Source organism: Quercus lobata, chromosome 8 (assembly GCF_001633185.2).
Source record: "Quercus lobata isolate SW786 chromosome 8, ValleyOak3.0 Primary Assembly, whole genome shotgun sequence".
In the NCBI taxonomy this organism is placed as follows: domain Eukaryota; kingdom Viridiplantae; phylum Streptophyta; class Magnoliopsida; order Fagales; family Fagaceae; genus Quercus; species Quercus lobata.
Window position 1 is genome coordinate 4,803,137 of NC_044911.1, and position 21,937 is coordinate 4,825,073.

At 33.9% G+C, this 21,937-nt stretch overlaps 2 protein-coding genes across 4 annotated transcripts; both read left to right on the forward strand.

Moving 5' to 3' along the window:
* The first annotated feature begins 1,580 nt into the window (after nucleotides 1–1,580).
* Nucleotides 1,581–5,588, forward strand: LOC115954877. The gene is made up of 4 exons (XM_031072846.1): nucleotides 1,581–1,919; nucleotides 2,839–3,034; nucleotides 3,800–4,537; nucleotides 5,227–5,588. Exons 1-4 carry the CDS (start codon nucleotides 1,765–1,767, stop codon nucleotides 5,413–5,415), a joined length of 1,278 nt encoding a protein of 425 aa, XP_030928706.1. The 5' UTR covers nucleotides 1,581–1,764; the 3' UTR covers nucleotides 5,416–5,588.
* Nucleotides 5,589–16,103: 10,515 nt separating this feature from the next.
* Nucleotides 16,104–21,842, forward strand: LOC115955348. 3 transcript variants are annotated; one of them, XM_031073454.1, is made up of 7 exons: nucleotides 16,136–16,260; nucleotides 17,074–17,477; nucleotides 18,582–18,694; nucleotides 18,788–18,910; nucleotides 19,346–20,170; nucleotides 20,623–20,839; nucleotides 20,934–21,791. In XM_031073454.1, exons 2-7 carry the CDS (start codon nucleotides 17,183–17,185, stop codon nucleotides 21,437–21,439), a joined length of 2,079 nt encoding a protein of 692 aa, XP_030929314.1. In that variant the 5' UTR covers nucleotides 16,136–16,260; nucleotides 17,074–17,182; the 3' UTR covers nucleotides 21,440–21,791. The 3 variants fall into 3 exon arrangements, with proteins under 3 accessions (XP_030929315.1, XP_030929314.1, XP_030929313.1); XM_031073455.1 differs by having other exon boundaries at nucleotides 16,104–17,477; nucleotides 18,600–18,694; nucleotides 20,934–21,842; XM_031073453.1 differs by having other exon boundaries at nucleotides 16,136–17,477.
* Nucleotides 21,843–21,937: the final 95 nt, after the last annotated feature.

Here is a 21,937-nt window from a genome sequence, read left to right on the forward strand (position 1 = left end):
ATCCAATTCATTAGGGTTGAGTCAGACCGGGTACCTGTAGATCGGGCATAAATTGCCATCCCTAACTGCAGCTTGGTTTTGCCTTGTGCTAAAAGCCTTTTTTTTTAACCAAAAAAAAAATAAATAAATAAAAGTAACAAGGAGAGCTTGTGAAAGGAAGGAGTGCCTTTTTCTTTTAAGTTACTTTTGTTTTAACCCTTTGTTTATGTTTTGTTTTTGGTCAAGTCCAACGATTTTAAAGTCTAGCAAAAAAGTAGAGTTTAATTATTATGCCAAAAAAAAAAAGATTTTTTTTTATTGTCAAATTAACCCCTAAACTTTTATAAAATATGACAATCTAAACATTTTGTAAATATTTATTAGAAACACAATCAAGTTACAGAGGGTAATCTTCTCAAAAAAGAAAAAGTTACAGAGGATAAAACCAATAAAGATAAATAGCAAAGAATGAAAACATTTTTTTTTGGTAACCGCAAAAAAATTAGGTTAGTTCCAAGAGAAAAAGGCGGAGTTCTTTCCTTTCCCAATTCTTGAGCCTCTTCAAGACTTGTTGTGTGGTGCAGCTTAGAAATAAATCTGGTAGAACATTGTTTTTTCTAAAGTTCATATATCTCCCATTTAAGAGAGGGAAATTCAAGTAATAAATATTAAAAACAAGTTTTCTATCATTAATTTTTAACATATATATGGACGAAGTGTTTAGATTTTCATGACTTATAAAAGTTTGAAGTTTAAAATGACAAAACATAGAATGCATCATCCCAAGTTCGCATGGCACAACTATGGAAATGCTTAAGAGCTAGAATGAGAGCGGTTGGATAGAGTGCTAACGACTCTTGAATGGATGAAGCTAAATCATGATTAATAAAGATGAAACACCTAATCTTCTTGGTATCCAATCACTGTACAATCTTATTAAAACACTCATGTCCATGAAGAAAATCAAGATAAAGATCAAAACGGTTCCTCTTTGAAGAATGTGGACTCTTTTTTTTTTTTTTTTTGGCTAATAAACAGAAAATATTATTAAAACAAAGTAAAAGCAGCATCCTTTTTCCAAGAAAAGAATATACGAATTACAACAAACAGAAGATCTATGAACAACTGCAAATTTAACTTATAGATAATGAGTTCAAGAATTAAGTTCTCTCCTTATCTAGTTAAAATTACAACTTTTCTCTTAAAAAAAATTACAACAAACAAAAATTTGCTAAAGTCTACAACATTGCAAATCATAAATTGGATAGGTCAAGTAGCGGTGAAGCAACCTTCTCTAATAGCTTAAATAGTGTAAAAAATGAAAAATCACAATAACTTAAAACCTCATAATTTTTTATTTTGATTTAGGGGTTTAAATTGACAATATTTTAAAATTTAAAGATTCAGCTTAAAATTTTAAAAATTATAGAGTTTAATTTGTACAGGCTTTAATTTAACACCTCTTGGAATTATATGATCTAATTTAAAAGCAGAAAGTAAAGAGGGGAAAAATGTAATTTGCAAAAAAAAAAAAAAAAAAAAAAATTCCACTTCCCACGTGTGAGAATGCATAAACCAAATCCCGCCAACCTTTTTTTTCCACTTCCCTTTCAACTTCAAATCCCAAATCCCAATTCCCATATCGGAAAACTTTTTCCCAGTCTCCCACGGATTCACCGATCATTCACAAATGAACATCATAATTACATTGTTAAAAATATCCAAGCTTTGGTTACCTTAGCTTCAAAATCGTCTAGGGCTTTTGGGTAATTTTCAAATTCAGCAATGAATTTGGGCGATCTTCACAAGGTTTGGGAAACCAAAGCCCTGAAAAAGCCTGGACAAGACGAGGCAAAGAAGATGCTTGAGAAAATAGCCAAGCAGGTCCAACCCATTATGCGCAAACACAAATGGAGGGTCAAAGTCCTCTCTGAGTTCTGGTATTCTCTTCTACTTTTCCGTTTGTTTCCCGAGAAAATTGTAGCAAAAAGTGATGGGGAAGTAATGAAAAATTGGAAATTTATGATACTTATGCAAATCCCATACGTTTTTTTTTTTTTTTTTTTTTTTTTTAATAAACTGATAGATTTTTTATTGATTTTATGTAAAGGAAATTTATGATATTTATTCAAACCCCATACGTTATAACATTCAAAGTTATTTTTTATTATTATTTTTTTTTGGAATGTTGTTATTAGGCTATTAGACAAAGATTTTGTTAGATTATTTTTTTGAATGTTGTTATTTTTTAATTTTATGATATTTATTCAAATCCAATTATGTTGTAACATTCAAATATGTTTTTTTTTTTTTTTTTTTAAAATGTAATAGGCTATTAGACAAAGATTTTAGGTTATTGATATTGAATATTCCATTATTTCGTGTGTGTGTGTGAGAGAGAGAGAGAGAGAGAGAGAGAGAGAGAGAGAGAGAGAGAGAGAGAGTTACTTTTGTTTGATATCATTTTATTTTTTCGGTTTTTGTTTCTTTGAAGAAAGATTTAGATTTTAGTTTTTACCAAGCCAAATGGTGCATTGGTTAAAATTAGGTGAACTATTTTATATCATTTCTGCATTAAACGAGGATATGATTGTTACTTAATTGCAAACTTGTTTTATATTTTTATTTTGTTAAAAACATTTCATTGCCCAAGTTGAATATTTATTGATTTGATATATGTTGTTTTAAGCTCCCATGTAAATTCCACTATTGTTAGTACTCTACAGTTTTGTTTTGTTAAATTTATTGGCAGTCGAATGAGGCACATAAGTTTGGATTGTTTTTTTCTTTTTTTGGGTCTAAGTTTATATTATTTTGTGTTCCGTATTGAATGATAATTATAAATAAACAAATTGGCAGTCCAAAAAATCCAGCTCTTCTGGGGTTGAATGTGGGAGGTGGGGTGCATGTGAAGCTGAGGCTTCGAAGGCCGAACAGGGATTGGGATTTCTTCCCTTTTGATCAAGTTCTTGATACTATGCTTCATGAGCTTTGCCATAACGCCCATGGTCCTCACAATGCCAGCTTCTACAAGCTGTGGGATGAACTTAGAAAGGTCTTTCTAATTATCCTTCATTTTATTACAACTATCATTCAATGTTTCATTTCTTATAAGAGGATTAAAAAAAATGAATCTGAAATGCATTTCATGCGTCTTAAGAAACCAAATATTTTTCTTGTATGTATCCATAGCCCTTAAATATTTGAGTCATGTGTCCAATCCCAATTGATGATCAATTTATATAAGCAAATGTATAGTCCTAAATTTTTTTGAAGATTTTGCCTTTTTGATGGATGAATATACTTAATGCAGTCAGAAAAGAAGTGTTATTGTTGGATTTGTTAATTATGATATATCCACTCTACCTGAGTTCTACTTTGTTAGCTGCACAAGTAATTCTTTTTCTTTTTTCTCCGCTTTTATAAAAAAAAGCAAGCACTTCTTTTCTTACAAAAACTGTGCTGGACCAGTTGTATGGTACTGCAATATGTACCATATATATTTCACTGATTTTCACCGTTGCACACTCCACTTGGATAACATTTTTTTTGGATCTTATGTTTGCTTTCATGCAATTTGGAGTGGAGAAAAACTTGGATTGGAGTTAGGGAATTTCAAAGAATTATACTTATATTTCATTTCTTTTAGTAATTGGCACCATGTGGATTTGAGTTGTGGACGTCCTAAACCCTGTTTTCCAGCTTTGAAATCGCTTTTTTAAGAAAACTATGTAGAAAGCAGGTTTTCAGTTGCATAATTTGCAGCTTCTGTCTCTCTCTTGTTTGTTTTATTGTGCTTGATGCCTTTGATTATGTACAGGAATGTGAGGAGCTGATGACCAAGGGTATAACTGGCACAGGTGATGGATTTGATCTTCCTGGGAGGCGTTTGGGTGGTTTCTCTCGTCAACCTCCTCTTTCGTCTCTCCGCAAAACTGCACTAGCAGCTGCAGAAAAGAGAGTGCGTTTGGAATCTCTCTTGCCTTCTGGACCGAAGCGTCTTGGTGGTGATAGTACCATTATGGTTTCACTTAGTCCAATACAAGCTGCTGCAATGGCTGCAGAAAGAAGATTACAGGATGATATCTGGTGTGGTTCTCAGTCTTGTGAAGCTTCTGGGGATGAAGAAAGTAGCTCTGATATCTTGCAGGACCTTGTACATATGGAGCAAAGTGCAGGAGGTTCAAGGCTAGATGGTGGTTCAAGGACACGTGCTGCGGATGCAGCAGTATCTCGAAAAAGAAGTCGGGAAACAGATCAAAGTTCATTTGGTCAATCTTCCAATGATCATGTGGAATCCAATTTTGTTGATTTATCTATGGATGCTTCAACCTCTGGGTCCATGCTTGATCGTGACAATAGATCTAAAAAAAGAATTGGTAATTCAGATAACACTTCATTTTCTCAGTCTACTTGTTGGCCTGAACCTGATTTCGTGGATTTGTCCTGTCCTTCATCTTCTGGGCCAGTGCTTAGTTGTGATACAATGTGTGATAGAACACTGAACTCAGAGGAACCTGCTATGTGGGAGTGTGGAACATGCACTTTATTGAATCCAGTAAGTGCTTCAATGCATAATATTATTTTATATATTCAGTTTTTAATGGAGCGAATATTTTTCTGTATATGTCCTTTTGGATATGTAATGAGTATGTTGCTTCAAAGTTCACCCATGCAGACCAAGTTTTGTAGCATAAGCAGAGAAAAATTGGTTTCGCTTGTACTTCACTTAGAACAAGTTTATTATGAAATGGTCATGTAAATTATCTTACGGTGATTAACATACTGTTTTGCCAATGAACTCTACCTCAACTGGCACTCTCTCCCCTATGGTGAGGTCATGGATTCAAGATCCACTGGATGCATGTGTAGCTGACTGATAAAAAAAAATTTGTTTGATAAGTGCCTGGTTTTTTGTTTACTCTTTCTTACTTAAGCATTATAGCAAGCATTTCATCTCTCTCTCTCTAACTGTAAATTTCTCACAGAACTAAAAGGTCCTTTCCATTGTCAAACCTATGAACATTTCATTATAAATTTTATGCCATGGAAAGCAATCTAGAGATTGTGAAAAGGTAGTGGTCATTAGTTAGATGATAAAGACTTGCTTGAGTTTGTACTTACTCTCAGTTTCTTATGCTCCACTTTATCCTATTCTACGGTCATTGTATATAAATTTTACTTGCCTGCACTCCTGCTATAATACTCATGAGTTTTTTGCATGTGAATGGTGGTGTATTACTGCAGCCGCTGGCTCTAGTATGTGAGGTTTGTAGCACACAAAAGCCAAAAGATGCTGGTATCAAGTACACAATCTGGTCCTGTAAATTTTGTACGTTGGAGAACAGTGTGAAGTTGGAGAAATGCTCTGCGTGTGATCAGTGGAGATACTCACATGGACCACCAGTGTCCATCAAATCATTTCCAAGAACCTGATCTTGGCACTTGAGAGGTACCATTTAATCGGCCAATGATCTCCCATGTATCTTTGGACTCTTAAAAGTTATTGGATATACAATAACTTTACCAATTTACTTTTTGGTTAAGTTGTTATGGACATTCTCTTGGGAATGAGATTTATAAAATTCTTAATCAAATTTTTGTTCACACCCATGTTCATGTTCTAGTTTATAATTTATACACTTCTGTTTAGAGATAGCAAATGCATGAGTGACATATATTCAGTGATTGAATATACTAAAGAATGGGCAACTTAAGTGAATATGTAAGAACCCACTTTTTCTATTTTACACATACACTTTTACAAAACACTCACATCAGATTATCTATTATATACTTCATTTGATTTAAATAATTAATATATATATATATATATATTTTTTTTTTTACTTTATACTTTATGACTATTCTCTTCACGTTCATTCTCATCTTTTCCTCAAAAAAGTAAAAAGTTCTCTCTCATCTCTCAACTCTCTTCTCTCTTCACCATTACATGGCCAAACCTCCAAGGCTGGAGCTCCATGGCCATGGCCGGACCTCACATTACCACCATAAAGGCCGAAACCTACATAAATTAAACCCCTTCTCTTTCTAGCTCTCTAAACCCGATTTCCACCTAACCTAGACCACCATGGCCGAACACCATGGGTTCAGCCAATCAACCACCACAAACAAAAGGCTTTTAACTTTGGGTTCTCTCTTGGGTTTAGGGACTTGGTGATTTTCTTTGGTTTTTGGTGTTCTGAGTTGTGGGTGTAGTTTTGATTTGGGTTTTGGGGTTTAAGAAAGGTGGGATTTTAAGCTTGGGTGTGGTGGTGGGTGGTTAACCGGCTTTGTCTTGTTCAGAGGAAGAGAGAGTGAGTGTGTGAGATGAAAATGAAGATGGTGGAAGAAGAGATTTTGGGGAAAAGAGAAAAGGAGAGGTCTGATGAGTAGGAGAGAGAAAAAAAAAATTACATAGCTACAGTAACTGTGTATATTTACACGGTTACTATAGCAGATGTGTATATTTACAAACTTATACACCCATTGATGTGGGTAGTTTTTTGTGGAAAATGTGTAAATTTGACCACTTTTTGTATTTTACACACTGGTGTGATTGCTGTGTGGAGCTTATTAAAGTAAATATGTAAGTGATTGCAAGATCATAGGAAATAAGAGAAATATAGAGATCGTACCATTGGCATGTGCACTTGTCCATGCATATGAAACCATTGGCATGTGTTGAAGCCTTCTCTTGACATTATATTAGAAAGAAAGTTAATTCACAGTTGTGTAGACCTGAATGCATCGAAATAGAAATCCCGTATGGTGTATGCCTACATGGCTATTTGACCAAAAACACAAACACAGCTTTATGATTTTTTATTGTTAATTCTACCAGAGTTAATATGAAAGCATGAAAGGGGAAAACAGACTGCTATTACTCATTTGGAACCTTTTTGGCATGCAAAAGAAGAAAAGGCCCAGGCTCCTGGCTAGTAATAATCAAATTAAATAAATAAGAGGTCCTAGTTCTATTATATGCTGCTGCTGCTCAAAAATCTCTTGAACTTTCTCAGAAGCATTGCATCGTTGGTCAATAAGTTTTGCCTTTTCTCAATTAAGGCATAAGGCAAGTAGACTCGATACTGAATGTTAGATGGCTGAATCCTGGACAAACTGCATGTATAGAGACAGCACCAGGACACTTATTGGGCAGGGATTGTAATTTCTCTGGTGGTTTATTTATTAAGACAACCTAAATTCGAGGTAACTATAAAGGCAAGCTGGTAATCCATGGTGGAAGACATCCGAGAATTTCTGGCTACATAATTGTGATGGTGAAATTTCTATCCCAGTTACATATTTGAGGCAGGGAATAAAGTTAAGGTTTTGTCATTTGCTATCGGTTATAGCTCTTGAATGGACAATGCTTAAATATATGAGGCAGAATATGGAAGAAACTTGACAACAGTGTCAAGAATTTAAATTGTGGATTTGGGCTGATGTCCAATAAGTTGGGCTCCTAGTTTTCCTAACAATGAGAACGCTTGTTGAGGCACTTGGGTGCACCAATTCTCAATTACCAAGTCAATATAAATCTATATCGAAAAAAAAAATCTGAGTCTCCAATTAGGCAATTACCCGGTCAATAGAAGTCTAATTTTAAAAAGAAAGAAAAAAGAATTAGATGGATCAAAAAGAATTAGTGGGGCTTATAAGTTCACATCCGACATTGGAAATTCTATTGTTGAGGGATGATCTAAACCGTAGATTTCTCTCTTAGGAATATTAGGATGTGATAGATAAGTTACAAGGCTCTTGGCAATACATACCCGCTAATGTTTAGTTTCAAATGTATTTTTATTTTCCCTTTTAACTCATGAAATTTGAATATTAATTTCTTTTTTATATGAGCTTCAAATACAGAAAACAATAAGTTTAGGGACAACACTTTCTGCAATTGTTGATGTTGTAAGTGGCCTATTGTGACTGGCGCAAAACATAAGTGGTGTTAGTGGTAAACACATATGAAAGTGACAAACTAACATGACAATGAATTTAAATTGTGCCACATCAACAATACAAATTAATTTCTTAATTTCTTCCTTGTTTTGAGTTTGATAGTTGATGAGATATTAATTTCCAAAGTTTATTAGTAACATTTGTAGTATCCTTAACATCACTTAAAAAAATTACAATGTTCTATTAATTACTAGTTAAAAAAAATAAAATAAAAAAACCGAAAATTATATTAGAGTACGAAAAAAAATGTAAAAGAAGTAATATGAGGGATCTCTTTGAAGCTTGAACCAAGAAATCCACCGGGGTGAGAACTCCCTTGTGGTTCCTTTGATTAATATGAGTTTTTAGCAAATAACAAGAGGCATAAAAGTATAGGTGAATTTATAAAGTTGACTTAATTGTCCCAATGATGAAAAGGATAAGGAAAACATTCAAATTGTCGATGTTTTCTTTTTGGGTATCAAAGAAGCATTAATAATTACATTAAAGGCTAAATCATCACAACTACATAATCCTATTCGGCCAGAGCATTTGTTAATTCAAAATTCAAATGGTTAATGTTCAGTGCTTTGTCTAAGAAACCAGCACTACAGTCTAATGGCATAACATTTACTCAACACAAGTGATCCATTTCACTCACCTACTGTCATGTCGGCATTAAAATTTCAAAAATGTCATTGATCATTGATCATTGGATGTTATAACTTATAATAAAACTGGTGGAGTGTTGTGTATATGTTATCTATAACTACACCAACCCCCATTTGTGCAACATCATGGACTAATGTTGTTGGATATATTTGGTCATATCCTCACGTGGCTCTTAACTATTGGTTCTATGAGAATAGGGTTGCTTTATCATTGGAAACTTCTGGTTATGCTCATACTTGAAGATTTTCTTTTCATCTTTGGGAAGAACACATTGAATCATTCAGAGACAGAGAGGAATAGATACTATTTTGACATCATCAATGTGAATTTAAAATTACTTCAAAGTCAATAAAAATAAGGGGGCAAATTATTATTATTATTTTTTCATCTTAAATTATACCTCATTTTACATTTTGCCTCTGAATTATCAAAAATGCACAATTGATACCCCAAAAATTAGAACTTTGTAACACTTAACTCCTACGCCATCTATTTTGGGGTTAAGTCTAACAAAATTTAGTATTAAAAAGTCAATTTATTCCTCTCTCCAAAACAGACAATAGATGGTAAATTGGTTTTTTAATGTTACATTTCATTAGACTTAATTGAGAAAGTAACAGACTGACAAGAGAGATTAAAGTGTTACACAGGTCTTAGTTTACGGGGTAATCGTGCATTCTTGTAGTTTAGATGACAAGTGTAAAATGAGATATAGTTCATGGTAGAAAAGTACAATTTCTCCAAAATAAGCAAATTAATGAGCTATAGAAAATGTGTTGACGCCCATTTTTTTTACAGATTTCAGAGGGGTTCTTGGTAAATAGATGCGACTAGTACTGAGCTACTGAATTGGATAAGGGAAATTTTACACACATATCTTGCAAGTGGTTGTAGTTAGCCAGCAGTGTGGACCAGCGGATCACATTTTGTGACCCTATGAGGTACCCTATATACGATTAACTTTGTGGGACAATACTATGTTGTTGTTGTGTGGACAATTATAATCTGTAAATCATCACGGTACCTTCGGTACGTAAAGCTTACATTTAAAACTCACTTTGCAGTACCCTTTTCTTTCTTTGATAAAAGTCCATGCGTAGTTAGCAAAGAATTTTCATGATTTTAGTAACACTGTCTGGCTTAGTTGAAACCTATCATGTTTGAAACCCATTTCTCACTTGTTAAAAAAATGTGAGCAGAAAAAAATATAGCCACTAGATCAGTTGAATTTCTAGTAGAATCGATATAGTTGACCATGTGAAAGATTGTTGGGTCATGTGGTTTAAACCGAGTTTGAGAATCGAATATACCCTCTTTAAAAAAAAGGACATTTGCTTCATCTGTAAAGCATGTATTATATACAATATGTATTAGGTTAATTTGTAGTTTCAAATAGTAATAACATCTGCTTTTTGTCATATGACATTAAGAAAAGTGTGCAGCCCGGGAAAGTAGTTACTTGAATTAACAAAAGAAAAATTCTTACACCACCTAATAAACCACAACTCTTGTCACAAGTACTGTGCATGTGGTAAAATGTGAGTGGTTAAGAAAAAATAATAAGTCTATGTGAAAGTGATGACATACAGCCTGTCATAGTTTACTACGTAAAAAAGTTGTAGTAAAAGTAGTGACTTTTTATATTGTACCAAGATTACTCTTTAATTGTTTATCAAAAAAGATTACTCTTTAATTAACCAAAGAGTTCCTATAATTTTCAACTCAAAGAATCCTAGATTTTAATTAAGTTAATTGGAAAACTGTAAAGTCTTTTACGATTAAATAGGAGATTTGAAATCAGATCTTAAAGAAATTTATCAGTGTCAGTAATTTAGTACCAATATGATCAATCTTTGTTAATTAGAGTATCTGTTTGGATACGGACGAAACTCCTAGTGTTTGTGTCTACATTTTTTTTTTTTTTTTTTTTTAAGAAGTGTGTTTCTATGGTTTTATGTCACACCAGTGAGTCCCATGTACTGTTCATGGGACCCACAAATCTCTTTTTCAACAATTTTTTCATTACAATGAGTCCCACAGTACTATTTACATATTTAAAAATTATTTTACTACAGTGTTTTTAATTTTTTAACAAAATAAACGGTATCCAAACACATCCAAACTATGCATTCAAATTCTATCCAATTTATTAAAAAAATATTTTTTAATGAATTAAAGATTTGCAAAGATTCTTCTAGGTTTATAAAACTTTTTTTCCCACCTGCCGGCTACCTTTTTGGTGTGCCTGAGTCCTGACTGCTAGTTTCGATGAGACCAATAAAACAGGGGGTATTTTATAAATAATTTTTTTGTTTGTCTATTTTTGCCAAAACTTTGAGTTTACAATTTGACATTGAATATTAACCATATATATAACAAGGAAGCAGTTTAAGTTCTGTTGATAGCTCCTACGCCTTCAACCACAAAGCCACAATCAAAAATACCTTACACGCACAAAGTAAACGAGAATTTGTTTATTTATTTTGTTTAATTTTTCAAAGCCAAGTTTATTTTATTTTATTTTGTTTTGATGAACAAAGCCAAGTTTACTTTAGTTTCAAAAGGGGGGGAAAATCACATGTAATCTTTTCCAAATTTAATTCCATATACGCAAGTATGAATTAAATAGAATTCACTTTTATAAAAAACAATAAATTGAATTTGTGAAAGCTACTAAACTGAAAGTATACAAGACATCCCAAAAATGTATGATATAAGTTTGTTTTGATGTATTCTTGTGTAGCCTTTAACAATGAAAACTTGTTTTTATTCCTAATGATTGGTAACCTTGAATGATTTTTAAAGGTGAAATATATAATTAGTGCATAAAATTTGGATTAGGTTCTTATTTTAGTTGCAAAAATTTGAGATTCCTTTAAAGAAGTGTCATCCTAGGACCAAAGCTATAATTATAATACAAATTATGAAAGGACTAATCCTAGGACCAAAAACTTTCAAATTCAAGAATTAAAATAGAACTTGACCCAAATTTTGTGAACCAAATGCTAAATTTTACCTCTTTTAAAATTAAAATATAATAATAAATTGAAATTTTTTTTGAGCCTCCATGCCTGCAATTTTATATAAAAAATAAAAAATAAAAATTTCTAGACAACATACTCCTGTGAACCGGTTGGATAAATTAGGTTGATCTCCAATTTCTAATTAAGCCGAGAAATCTAATAGGAATCATTTATTCTTTCCAAATTATACTTAGATTTATAAATATATTCTCAAATGTATTCATTATTACTTTAATGTGGTTTCTACAAATAAATAATAACAAAATAATATGAACCATGAATTAAGTCAAATATCCTATTTCCTTAAAAAAAAAAAAAGTCGAATATCCTAAAATAATAATATAACTGTGGGGCCCAATAATTTGTGACCCTGACCCATTTTTACATTGGGGCCCAAGGCCCGAGCCGAGGAGGGATATAGCCGAGGACGTATAATAAAAGTCCAAGTAATCTTAAGACATAGCCGAGGATGATTCTGTCCTCGGCATCCCCGAGGCACTCTTGAAAGAAAGGGCAAGAACGGTATAAGAACAGTTTTGAAAAAATCTAAAATATCTATGTTGATAGAGAAAGGACCGCTAGATAGTATGACGACCAATGACAAAGGGAAAGCTGCCATTACTGCCATTGAATATTCTGCACCTGACAGAACCATGCTTTTCAGCTTTTACAACCACCCTCAACCACTTTGGATATGGGCTGATGAGACAAATATCAGTCCTGCAAAGTCGAACCTACACGTGGACGTTGGATAATGGATACAAGCTAATATAAAAGGGGAAGCAAATGTCAGAAAAAGAGGCTGAGAAAAAAGGCCAAGAACCAGAGCCTCCCAGACCATCTCGAGGAGAAAGACTCCCCGAGCGAACATGGTTTAATTCTGTATGAGTACCACGACTAACCGCCATCCGGTGACCAAGGCCTAGCCTTTCAAACCCACGCTCTACAAATTATATTGTTTGGGCCCTCAACGTGCGAACCCAATACTGTTTTGGGATCGTTGCGAATTGAGTCCTTACAATTAGTAATTTAGTTTAAAACTCAGTTGCATTTTCTTTGCTCTTGTATTTGCATTTTCTTTGATTGTTGGGAAAAAAGGCCAAGAACCAGAGCCTCCCAGACCGTCTTGAGGAGAAAGACTCCCCGAGCGAACATGGTTTAATTCTGTATGAGCACCATGACTAACCGCCGTCCGGTGACCAAGACCTAGCATTTCAAACCCACGCTCTACAAATTATATTGTTTGGGCCCTCAACGTGCGAACCCAATACTGTTTTGGGGCCGTCGCGAATTGAGTCCTTACAATTAGTAATTTAGTTTAAAACTCATTTGCATTTTCTTTGCTCTTGTATTTGCATTTTCTTTGATTGCTGGGAAAAAAGGCCAAGAACCAGAGCCTCCCAGACCGTCTCGAGGAGAAAGACTCCCCGAGTGAACATGATTTAATTCTGTATGAGCACCACGACTAACCGCCGTCCGGTGACTAAGACCTAGCCTTTCAAACCCACGCTCTACAAATTATATTGTTTGGGCCCTCAACGTACGAACCCAATACTGTTTTGGGGCCGTCGCGAATTGAGTCCTTACAATAACATTTACACATACAACACTTATATAATTATTGTAATTTTTATAGTTTATCAAAATGTCATGCTGTCATGCTTTGTTAGTCAAATATTTATTTTCTTAAATGACTTAAAAATTCCGAATAGGAATTAAAAAAAAAGTGATGAATAGAGGGGCATATAACCATTCTAGGGCCATGGGCCATGTTTGAGGATGATAAAAAATCCACATATATATTAATCGAAGTCCGACATGTGGACCAAGATCGAGGAGGGAAGACGTCAAGATCATCCAGAATCGAACTAAAGAGGTTTAAAATCTATACTGTGTATCCAAGAGTTAGGCTATTTTGGATATACATTACTATCAGTTTCTTTATTACTATCAGTTTCTTAAAAAAAAAAACCTTCTCCCCCTCTCCTCATGTGTGTGTGTTAAAAATACTTAGTATTTTCAAAAGAAAAAACAGTGTGTTAATCCCACATTGGAAAATGAGTGTGAGTTAAAGAGATTTAAAGCTTGTGCTATGTATTCAAGAGTTAGACCATTTTGGATATACATCAATATAAGTTTCTATAAAAAAAACCTTCTCCCCCTCTCCTTGTGTGTGTGTGTTAAAAATACTTAGTATTTTCAAAAGAAAAAATAGTGGGTTAATCCCATTTTGAAAAATGAGTGTGAATTAAAGATACTTAAAACCTATGCTATATATCCAAGAGTTAGGCCATTTTGGATATACATCACTGTAAGTTTCTTTAAAAAAAACCTTCTCCCATTCTCCTCGTGTGTGTGTGTGTTAAAAATACTTAGTATTTAAAAAAAAAAAAAAAAAAAAAGAGTCGGACTAAAACTAGGAATGAGAGGTCCGTGGAAAGAATGTTGACTGGTCTGTCGACCGAGGATCTCGAGGAGCAAATGCACCTTGGGAGTACTTTATACAACTCCCTACACCAGAAAAGTAAAGCTCTAGAGAAGACAATAGAGTCATGCAAGCAACGAAAGGGGGAAATATCTGGGAAGGTGACTACCATCTCCACATTTAATATACTACACTAATTGAACTAGCCGCATTTATGAGAAAAACACCTGAATAGTGATTTCACAGCTCACAGCTCTCTCAACCACCTCTAGAAGGGTCTTGATGGGACAAGCATCCAAATTATTCTCCTGACACATACAGATGGAGGGCTGAGATGCAATAGACAGGACTATGTAAGGAAAGGAACCCCTTAGAAAAGAGGGATGAACATTCTACAAGAAAAAATACACAGAGAGAGAGAGAGAGTAAATGATCATACCGTAAAAGTTTATACTGAATTTATTCTGAATTGTTGTTCCTTTCATTCATACTAACTACTTTTGTTCTATTGGTCCTAAGCTTGTAATTTCCTTAGCATTGCAACTGACTCTAAAGCCCACTCTCTTAAAAAAATTCATTGAATTCGGCTTGGCTTGAAGGATTGGGAGCCACTATTCTAAGTGGGCTTGGACTTTTCTTTTTGAGTCCTTACAATATATATGTATATATATATATATATATATATATATATATATATATGTATGTATGTATTGAATTGAACCTATTGCATAAATAGTTTATTATAAAATATAATATTCTCAATTTATGGGTATATAAATACCCACATTTTTAAAAGGGATTCCACAAACCTCAAAACAAAATATGAAATTGCTTAAGAATCTCATAGGATTTATGCGAATTATACAACATTATTTAGAATCAAATAAATTTAACTAGCTTATAACTTAGAATATGCATGAGTGCAAAATATGGGTTTCTCTATCTTTTAATTTAGAGTGTAACTAGAAAATTTGAATTCTTAATTGAGCTTCCACTTTAATATATTATATATAATATATGAACAATTATTAATCGGTGTAATGCATGGGAAAATTTAACAAAATATGAATTTCTCTGTCTTTTATATATTTTTATCTAAATAAGAAATTTAATAATTATAGTATTTATTAATAGATTTTTATTATGATTATATTTGTATAAAAAAATATTTACTAAATAATTTTAAAAAATATGATTACAAAAGATTCTAAAGGAGATACCAAAAAAAAAAAAAAAAGGTTTACAAAAATATACAAAAATTTTTAAATCAATGAAAATAGATATTAGAATAATAATGTGTAAAATTATGAGTCGTCAAAAATTTGTACGACATAATATTTTTTGAAAAGATATAGCACAATATTATAAAGTCAACCATAAACCAAATAGCTTTAAATTTATATAATGTAATTTATAGTTTTGAAACCATTTAAACCCTCCGAACTACAGGATTTAAAATATAAATATATTTTTCTTCAAAAAAATTTGCAACAAAATATTTATTGCATTAAATGGGCCATAGATCCAAATGAAGAATTATTAAATATTGTACGTCAAATCTCATATAAAAGAAAAATCCCATCAATTAATTTGTGAATAAAAATGTAAGAAAAATCTCTTTTTTTTTTTAATTCTTTTTTTTAGTTTCCTTTCTTCTAAATTCTAATTTCACGTTTTTATTTTGGATTTTTTTTTCAAATTTCTTCTTCTTTATTTTTGAATTATTAAAAAAAGTGATTTTTAATGTACTCCACTTTTTCTTATTTATTTATCTATGTTGGTGTTTGAATTATTTTCTCTTCACATTTGTTTGTATTATTTTTTTTAATGAATGTATTTTTTATGTCCAAAATAAAAATTATTATACATGTAGTTTAATTAAATAAACTAAACAAACATTTTATATTGTGATAAATGAAAAATTATGACACTAAATTAAAAAAAAACCTCATCACACGTCCTCTATGTAATGAGACTAGTTTTGATAAAGTCATTTTCAGCAAAGTTATTATTATGATTTTTAAATAATGCTTAATACTAGGCCCCCTTTACTATTAAAAAAAAAAAAAAAAAATCAATTTACAAATTGTTGTTTACCTTTTCTTCTTCTACCGGTCCCCTGTTCTTCTCTCACCTCATTAGCTCAGCTGCATGGGATGCACATTTCCAAGGCTCTGCAACTCTCACACTTTCCATGTCCATGCCCATTTTAAGGTATATTGCCCTTTCTTCATCTCTTACCTCATCTTCTTCTCTATTTCTTATCTCCCTTTGCTCCCCCTTGTACTCAACAAAATAGGTACAAGACCTTTTGCACTGCCCTCCTCTTTCTTGAAATTTTCAACATCATTATCACCAGGTTCTTTTCAAGCATCAAAGCTTTGACAATCCATCTTTTGGTGCTGAAAGTTTCACTCTTGTGGTCTAAATTGAGATGCCCATTTCATATTTTTGGTGATTCTCTTGGCAAAAGCAGCCAAAGCCACATCTTTGTTCCTCTTGGGGGCTCTTCAAGCCCTGACCCACTATTTTCTGACTTTGAGGTTCCTGATCTGCTGCTTGTAAACCTTCAAAGTACTTGTCTTTTGGGTTCTGGTCAACGTTGTCAAAACCCACTTCTGGTTTGTTAGAATCCTTCTCTGTGGTGCTTCCTAGGGTTTATCATATTGGGGTAAATGTTTCTCAAAATTTGTGCTTTAATGGTAGAACCTTTGTGAATTGTTGCAACTGGCAAGGGTGTTGATTCTGAAGGCAACTGAATCATCTGGGTTTGTTGTGTTGAGCTGTGTCCCATTTACTTGGGGCATCTTCAGCTTTGTACTTGTGGCTCTTTGATCTGCTTTTTCAATTTCAAATTGTGGGCTTTTTGCCAGTTCTAGTGAGTTTGATGAAATACCCTGTATTTCATTGCTACAGTAGTTGAGGTTTTAGCTGATAGAACATGAATTTTCCTAGGGTTAATGGCACCAGGGTTATAAATAATTGCAAGATTGTAGCTTTGTCTGAAAACGTGCTCTGTTTGGTTAGGTTTGATCTTGTATTGTGGTACTTCAGCTATGTAATTTGATCAAGTGGGTTTTTGGTGTCCTGTACTCCTGTAAAGTCATATCTGTTTTCTCCCACTTTTGAGAGCAAGATGACTGGAAATAGTCACTGTTTTGTGGAGTGGAAAGAGCAATTTGTATCACAGGAGCGTGGTAACCGAGTGGTTCACTATTTCCTGAAAGATTCCACTGGGGAATCCATCCGTGCCGTTGTGGGAACTGAGAGAAGTGTTAGGCACATGTTCTATGTTGTTGCTGAGGAGTTTTTGCAGGCTTATGGGAAGGAAAGTTCCATCCATGCTGGTTATAAATGGCGGTCGAGGAGAGAGGTTGTGGACTGGCTTACTTCTATGCTATCGAAGCAGAATGTACATGGAGATCGGTCTGGTATGTGTTCCCCCTTTTGGTTATTTGGTTTTCCCATACTTACTTACCAGTTATTGCTGTAGATTTACATGGGTAATTGGAAAACATTACATGAGTTGCACTGAATACATGGGAATGGTGAAGAGATTTAATAAGGCTAAGGGATAATCTATTATGTATTTTTCATTGAGGTCCCATGAAAATTTGATATAATTAATGTTAGGTTTTTGCGATACAGCTTATTAGATGTTAGTCACTGACAGCATGGAAAGTTTAGCGTGTCATAAAATGGGCAAGAATTTTCAAGGCTTCAATCAAAATTTGGTGTCTTTTACAGTCCTTCATGTTAGAAATGACTTGTTATCTCCTTGCTGTCTTCTATGCCTCGTGTTTTGTGGATCATCCCATAAATATAACTTGGTGTCCCTCCATATGTTTCAAAATGATTTTTGCTCTTTTTTTGGGCAATATAATTATATTTATCTTGCTTAAGTCATTGATACATGACATTGTCTTTTGTCCCATTGATGCAACTCATTGAGGCCAAGATTGAAGTTCATTAAATTCTAGTAGTTAAAATCTGTGTTTTGGATAAGGCTGCACCACTTCCACCCTTCAACCTTTTATACGTAATACAAATGTGATAGAACCATATTCAATTAAGATTCTTCAAAACGAACTTGGTAGAATTTGTCACAATGTACAAGAAATCCTATGTTTGGAAGTTTATGTGCTTATCCTTTTGTAGTCTGAAATTAGATAGCGTTGCACATGGTTTTTATTAAAAGAAATTTTAGTATATTTTGGTCATTAGATGTGGAGCTTGGACGTATTAGTTCAGGCAAGGCAACGGATTGTGGTATTAGATGTAATTTGTAACAGGAATACAAGTGAAACATCAATCAAGTTGGAGCATTAAGAGCCCTTACTTCTGTGTAGGAGATTTTTGCTTTTTATTCTTAATATTAGAATTTTAAGGTGGTAATATAATTTTATATTCCTATAGATATGCTTCATTAGTAGTGGATTAGTCTTCAGTTTATTAGTTTTATTTTATTATTTAAATTTATTCTATTAGCAATCAAGAAGTTGGAATGTTTTCTCTGAAACATTTACATTGTCTTTACCATTTTTCAATTACAGAATCTCCAAAACATGACTCAATACAACCTTTAGGGTCTTCTGAATCTCTAATGAATGGACTGAGCGCTCTGCGGACTCAAGTACCAGATGATACGGTATTATTATTATTATTGTTGTTGTTGTTGTTGTTGTTATGTAATTGTTATTCCTAACCAAAACTCACAATATTTCTGACACCTGTGTATTAGGGCCGACTTGCAAGGAGTTTCAAGGGACACCATTCAGACATTGTTTGGTCAGGTGTTGCATGGAAATGTGGTAAACAGCTCAAGCATTACCCAGAATTTTGCAGGAATGGGATTACAATAGCAGTAAGCATCCGCTAGTTAATCTTAAAGGGAATGCATGATATGGGGTGTTTTAAATGTTAAGCGCATGAGGTGTTAAGGCATGGGCCGAATTGCATTCACATGTAATTTATAGAAAATTGCATTTTCAATTCTCAGAGTAAATTAATAGAACAAGAACCTGCTGCAGTGAAAGAAAATTGATTTTAAAGTCACAATCCTGTAACAGAGATTTTAATTTCCTCTTGATATCTTACATGCCTCATATGCTTCATAGCAAGCAGTGCACATTTCATCTGAGCATGGCATCTTTATGCATGTCCTTCGGGGATTTGGGACAAGTATTCTTTATAAGTTTTTGAGACTTGCATTGAGGAGTGCCTTTTGATGGAAAGATCACTTGATTTCTAATGATGATGTCAGTTGCTCTGACAGTTTTTCATCTTTTCTGATTTTTAGATTCGATCCTTTGTCCTTGTCATGGCGAAGGGAGAAAATCACTATCTTGCTTATCTGGAAGATATGTATGAAGACAAGAGGGGTCAGAAAAAGGTGAAAGTAAGGTGGTTTCACTACAATCAGGAAGTCAAGGGGGTAATTCCTGTACGAAATCCTCACCCAAAAGAAGTTTTCTTCACACCATATTCACAGGTCATTAGTGCAGAGTGTGTTGATGGCCCTGCCACAGTCTTAACTCGTGAACATTATGAGAAATGCGTAGCTTCTTTTCCTCATGCTTTGTTAGCCCGAGTACACCTGTGCTATAGGCAGTTCAGAAGCAACAGAGTGAAGCCCTTTGATCTCAGTAAATTGCAAGGCTATTCTGAGCAACCAATTCTCTCTTGTTTGGGTCCTGATCCCTCTGTAAGGCCCGAGTCTATATGCCATAGCTTGAATGGGGAAGAAGAAGAACGGTTAAGCGCAGGTGACGATGTAAAGCTAGGAGCTAAGAGGACCAGAAGTGGTAGAGTTTGTCAAAGGTTTCTGGCTGATAATTTAAGGGTCAGAAATTCTGGTAGAGTTCACCAGATGATGACATATGAACCTTATGAGAACTTAAATTATGGTTTCTCAGGCAGCAGGAGATTGCTTTCTCTAAAGCGCATTGAATGTCCCCCTTGGTATACCTCACCATTTAAGGTTGATGAAAAGATAGAGTTGCTTTGCCAAGATAGTGGCATCAGAGGATGCTGGTTCAGGTGCAATGTCTTGCAGGTATCACGAAAACAGATGAAAGTTCGATATGATGATGTGCAGGATGAAGATGGATGCGGAAATCTTGAGGTATGATCAGTCATTTAAAACTACTCTCTACAATATTTTCCAACTCTGAATAGAGGAGTATAGAATTACAATTTGCATTTGAATTTTCCATTATACTAAATAAATGATTTAATTCATGGTATAATTTGATAAAACTTCTATGGTAAGTTGACATCATAGCCTTTGAAGAATATTATGCTAAATGTCTACCTTAGGTAATGCCACATCTTTTTTAAGTGTCAATTCTGATTGACCATTCACAATCAAATATATTCTCATATTTGTAGTTTATTTCACATTTTAAAGAAAATTCAGTAGACCAATAATGAGTTGCAATCTAGCAAAGTCAGCTCTAACATAACTTTATACAAATCTCCTATTTTCTATGACACAAGTCATATTAATCTCCTAATTTTCTTCTAAAACCAGAGTTTCTATCTTGAAAAGTAGTTAAGATGTTCTCCAATTTGTAGGAATGGATCCCTGCTTTCAAAATGGCTATGCCTGATAAACTTGGCATGAGGCATTCGGGTCGCTTAACAATTAGGCCAGCCCCTCCTAAAGAGCAAGTAGACCTTGACCTTGAGGTTGGGACTGCAGTTGATGCATGGTGGAGTGATGGCTGGTGGGAAGGAGTTGTAACTGGATTGGATAACTCTAGTGATGGTACTACGCAAATTTTCATTCCAGGTACGCTAATTTAGCTTCATGTTTCTTTTATTTTTTCTTCTACATCCTCTCTCTCTCTCTCTCTCTCTTTTTAATGTGACTTACATGGTGGCAGGTGAGAGCTTACTTCTGAATATACACAAAAAGGATCTAAGAAAATCCAAAGATTGGATGGGGGACCAGTGGGTTGATATACAGGGAAAGCCTGACATACTCTCAACCATATCTGAAACTATTGGCTCAGACACCAAGCTTGCCACATCCTCAAACCTTGTCCAAGATACAAAATCTGGTTTTTCTGTGTCATATGTTGAAGCTCCTAGCAGTACTAATTTTAATACTGTTGAAGATGAAAAACTCAACTCATCTTCATTTGCCAGTTCTGATGGCCTTCCTGAAGATATGGACAGGGTTGATAAGAAGTCCCCATCATTAAATGACATAAAAACAGAGGTTGATGGTGTTGAGACGAATGGCAGTTGTGATAATGTAGATGATGTCCAAGGTAATGATGATGATGACAAACATGAAAATGATGGTGAGAATGGTGACAAAACTGAGAATTTGGATAATTCTGGGCAGGATTGTGAAGAAGTAGAACTCATGGAAGTGGCATCATAAGATGACCAACAGGAGTTTGTATGCCATAATTTATGATGGTGATGATGCAAGTATCTTCGGTTAATGTTGAGTGCTTGAGTGGATTGTTTGGATTTGTAAATAGTTACACGGGTGTAGGGAAAGCTCATTGCCATTGGACTTGACTTTGTAGCCTTAGTAGTTGTACAGGTTTGAGGTTTAGGATTTATGATGGCTATCAGTATCCACTGATTGTATTAGATTTAAATTTCTTTGCTTAGAAGCACTCCAAATGAGTCGGATTGACTCTCTTATGTGCTTCTTACTTGTATCAACAAATTTGAAGACTTACCATAAAAGTAAAAAAATTACTACTTATTAGTTTATGTTTTCATTTGGACTGCTCCAACCTTTTAATAATAAGCTATTTCATATGTGCTGGAAACACTATTTGCTCTGTGCTCTCATTGCAGCATATACATGCATTCGCACCCCAAATGTGATATGTTCATGGATCTGTGTCAATTTCAATCGCTTTAT

Excerpts from the sequence above, each read along its gene's own strand:
- LOC115954877 (XM_031072846.1), top strand. The coding sequence starts at position 1,765 with ATGAATTTGGGCGATCTTCACAAGGTTTGGGAAACCAAAGCCCTGAAA. Across the intron at positions 1,920-2,838 it reads AAAGTCCTCTCTGAGTTCTG|TCCAAAAAATCCAGCTCTTC; the intron begins GTATTCTCTTCT and ends ACAAATTGGCAG. Across the intron at positions 4,538-5,226 it reads CATGCACTTTATTGAATCCA|CCGCTGGCTCTAGTATGTGA; the intron begins GTAAGTGCTTCA and ends GTATTACTGCAG.
- LOC115955348 (XM_031073453.1), top strand. The coding sequence starts at position 17,183 with ATGACTGGAAATAGTCACTGTTTTGTGGAGTGGAAAGAGCAATTTGTA. Across the intron at positions 17,478-18,581 it reads TGTACATGGAGATCGGTCTG|ACCATTTTTCAATTACAGAA; the intron begins GTATGTGTTCCC and ends TACATTGTCTTT. Across the intron at positions 20,171-20,622 it reads ATGGATGCGGAAATCTTGAG|GAATGGATCCCTGCTTTCAA; the intron begins GTATGATCAGTC and ends TCCAATTTGTAG.